This window comes from Bison bison, unplaced genomic scaffold (genome assembly GCF_000754665.1).
Source record: "Bison bison bison isolate TAMUID 2011002044 unplaced genomic scaffold, Bison_UMD1.0 scf7180017864259, whole genome shotgun sequence".
Classification (NCBI taxonomy): domain Eukaryota; kingdom Metazoa; phylum Chordata; class Mammalia; order Artiodactyla; family Bovidae; genus Bison; species Bison bison.
The window spans coordinates 4,024,052-4,026,782 of NW_011494831.1; the positions used below are offsets into that span (position 1 = coordinate 4,024,052).

Sequence of the window (2,731 nt, forward strand, 5' to 3'; positions counted from 1 at the left end):
CTCTGCTGGGCCCACTGGGTGAAACCGCCCCCAGGTTCATATGATGGGAGTTACACATGATGCGGTGGGGGTGGGACAAGCAGCCAAGTACCTCTGGAGGTATTTTTGGGTCTCCTCCATGATGGCCTGGGAACTGATTGCCTGACGGGCCTCGGGGACAAGGGCAGCCATCTTGCTGGCCAGTGCCTGGCTCTCGGCCTCCAGCTGGCAATGCTGTTTCTGCAGCCCCTGGCTGGAGCCCAGGTCCTGTCCCACCTCTGCCCTCTGCACAGTCCCCTCTAGCTGCTCCATCTTCTCCTTGGCTTCCTGGGGAGGGATACAGGGTGCTGCATTAGGCTGCCTGTGTGCAGACTGGCAAGTGGCCCTTCTTGGACGCTAAGGCTGCAGGGCTAGCAGCATGCCAGATTCACCAAGGACCGTTTGGGGACTTCTGTCCCTGCCACTGTCTACCTCCAACCCGCGGTGCCCAATCCTTCTCCCAGAACCTCATGAGTGCCCCCGTCCTCTCTCACTTCTGCCTCTCAGGGAGACTCAAGTCGTGCTGAGCATGTACGGGCACAGAGGGGGCAGTCTTGGATCGGCCAAAGGTGGGTAGCTGGGGTCAACGGGCCACAGGCTAGAGGCCTCCAAAGGCTGCAGGACTTTTCAGGGCCGCTCCAGAGTCAGCAGAGCGCCCTGACTCCTCCTCCCCCCACTTCCTCTCCTGTCTATTCAGCCCCTCCTGTCTATTCAGGCTCCCTCCTGGATCCTCCCCTCTCTTGGGCCCACCTGTAGCAGCCGCAGGAGCTGGTCCTGCTGCCGAGCCTGCTGGAGCTGCTTCCCATGCTCTGCCATCTTGCATCTCAAATCTTCCCATTTGCTACTTAGGCCCTGAAGCCTGGCCTGCACGTCCTCCTGGGCATGGGGCCTGCTGCTCAGCAGCTCTCTCCCGACCTGCAGTGGACACAAAGGCCTGGGGTGTCTGGTTGAGCTGCTGGTACTGGGAGTGGCCGTGGTGGGCTGGGTCCGGGGGCAGCAGTGGGAGTGACTGGTTGCAAGCTGCACTCCACAGGCCGCAAGGGCGCCTCCAGCTGTTCACGTGGCCCCAGATCTGTGGGCACTGGCGGGAGGGCTTTCCTCTGATGCCCGGAAATAGTGTGGCGTGAGCAGGCACTGGACAGCTGGTGGGAGGACCGTGTCCAGGTGGAGGCGGGAGGCTCAGGGGCTGCCTCTTAGACTTAAGGGGAAGGGACGAGAAAAGCTCTCTGGGCTGGTTTGCGTGCTAAGACCGGGGTTGCCCGCTGAGTGAAGGAGGAAGCTAGGGGATGCTAATGCTCTGGGGAGTGAGATCCATCCTTCCTGCAGTAGAAACATGAAGCCGAGCAGGCCCCACACCCTGGGCCCAGCATCCCTCACCTGCTGCAGGCCCTCCACGTGCCCTTGGGTGGCTGCCAGCTCACGCGTGGCTGCCTCGTGCCGCCTGAGTTTCCTCATGATGTTGCTGGGCTCTCGAGATGGCTCATCCACCAACACCCGCCCCTTCTCCTCCATCCACAGCATCACCTCCACCACGTCCTGCTTCCATTCCTGCCCAGGAACCAGGGGAGGGTGATTATTACAGAGTGTGGTGAGGGCTGGTATGAGGACCTTGTGGAAGAGGGGTCTGAGGGTGCCCCAAGGGGAAGAGCAGGTTGAGGAGCCAATCCTAGGGTGCAGGAGAGGTGGGGGCAGGGGTTATTGCTCCCAAGTGGGAACAAGGAAACAGATGGGGAGAAAAACGTCTCAGGGAAAGCAGCAGAAAGAAGCCTGGAGAATCAGGGTCTGGCCTCACAGCGCCTAGTGCCCAGAGAGGAAGGGTGTTTGGTCAGGAGCCCCCTGATTCAGTGCATCAGATCAGGGATGGCCCTCTGTGTCCAGGAGGCCTGTGGACTAACCCAGCTTTGAGCCCCCATCGTGGGCAGAACAGACATCCAACAGAGTCAAGCTCTGCAGCTGGTGCCCAGGGCCCATGCAAGAGCCTGGAGCGTGGCCAGAAACGCTGGGGCTGGGGAGCAGCTGGCCGAGGGAGGGGCCTAGACTTTGGGTCCAGCCCTGTCTCTGAGCAGTGTGGCCTGAGCCTTGATTTTCCTCAACTGGAAAAATCAGAGTCATGATACTCATCTCACAAGAGGTGCTGAGAGGGTCGGTAAACACGTGGGAAAGTGCTTTGTAAACTGCAGTGCCCCGCACAGCACAGTTGTAGTTCAGCAGTGGACTCTGAGGCATTCCTCCCGGGAAGGTCTCGTGCACTGGGGCAGGGGCTTGGGGGGGAGCCCCTCACCTGGAGCTGGAGGGAGGCCAGCAGCTGCCTCCTTCTCTGTTCACTCCTCTCCTGGACCCTGGTCCACTGCTCCTGGATGCTCTGCAGTTGTTCTCTGACCCTGTAGGGCAGGTGGAGTCGGGGAGGGTAGGTGGAGGCTCCAATCTGCCTGAGGCCCACCACAAGGGTTGGATCCACCACAGCCCAGGGTTCACCCTGCTGTCCCCTCACTCTCTGGGCACTCTCCCAGCCTCAGGGTAATGGGCTGCGCAGGCCCTGTCCAGACAGGCCCAGGCTTACTTGTGTGCAGCGGGGTGTCGGCTCTGAGCCAGCTTCTTGCCACGTGCCCGTAGATCCTCTGCTCTAGAGCCAAGGGCATCCAGCAGCCGCCCATACTCCTGGTGCTTCTGCATCAGGCTCTGGGCCTCCACCACACCCCCCTAGAGACACAGA

The 2,731-nt window shown here is 61.1% G+C and overlaps 1 protein-coding gene across 1 annotated transcript in view; it reads right to left on the reverse strand.

The window, feature by feature from the left end:
* Window positions 1-2,731, reverse strand: part of SPTBN5 (spectrin, beta, non-erythrocytic 5) — a 51,413-nt gene that overhangs the window by 27,666 nt on the left and 21,016 nt on the right. The window contains exons 19-23 of the mRNA XM_010848058.1: window positions 2,579-2,718; window positions 2,300-2,399; window positions 1,396-1,566; window positions 769-933; window positions 92-306 (exon numbers count right to left, since the gene is read on the reverse strand). Coding sequence (XP_010846360.1) covers window positions 92-306; window positions 769-933; window positions 1,396-1,566; window positions 2,300-2,399; window positions 2,579-2,718 — 791 coding nt within the window. The remainder of the gene's footprint in view (window positions 1-91; window positions 307-768; window positions 934-1,395; window positions 1,567-2,299; window positions 2,400-2,578; window positions 2,719-2,731) is intronic.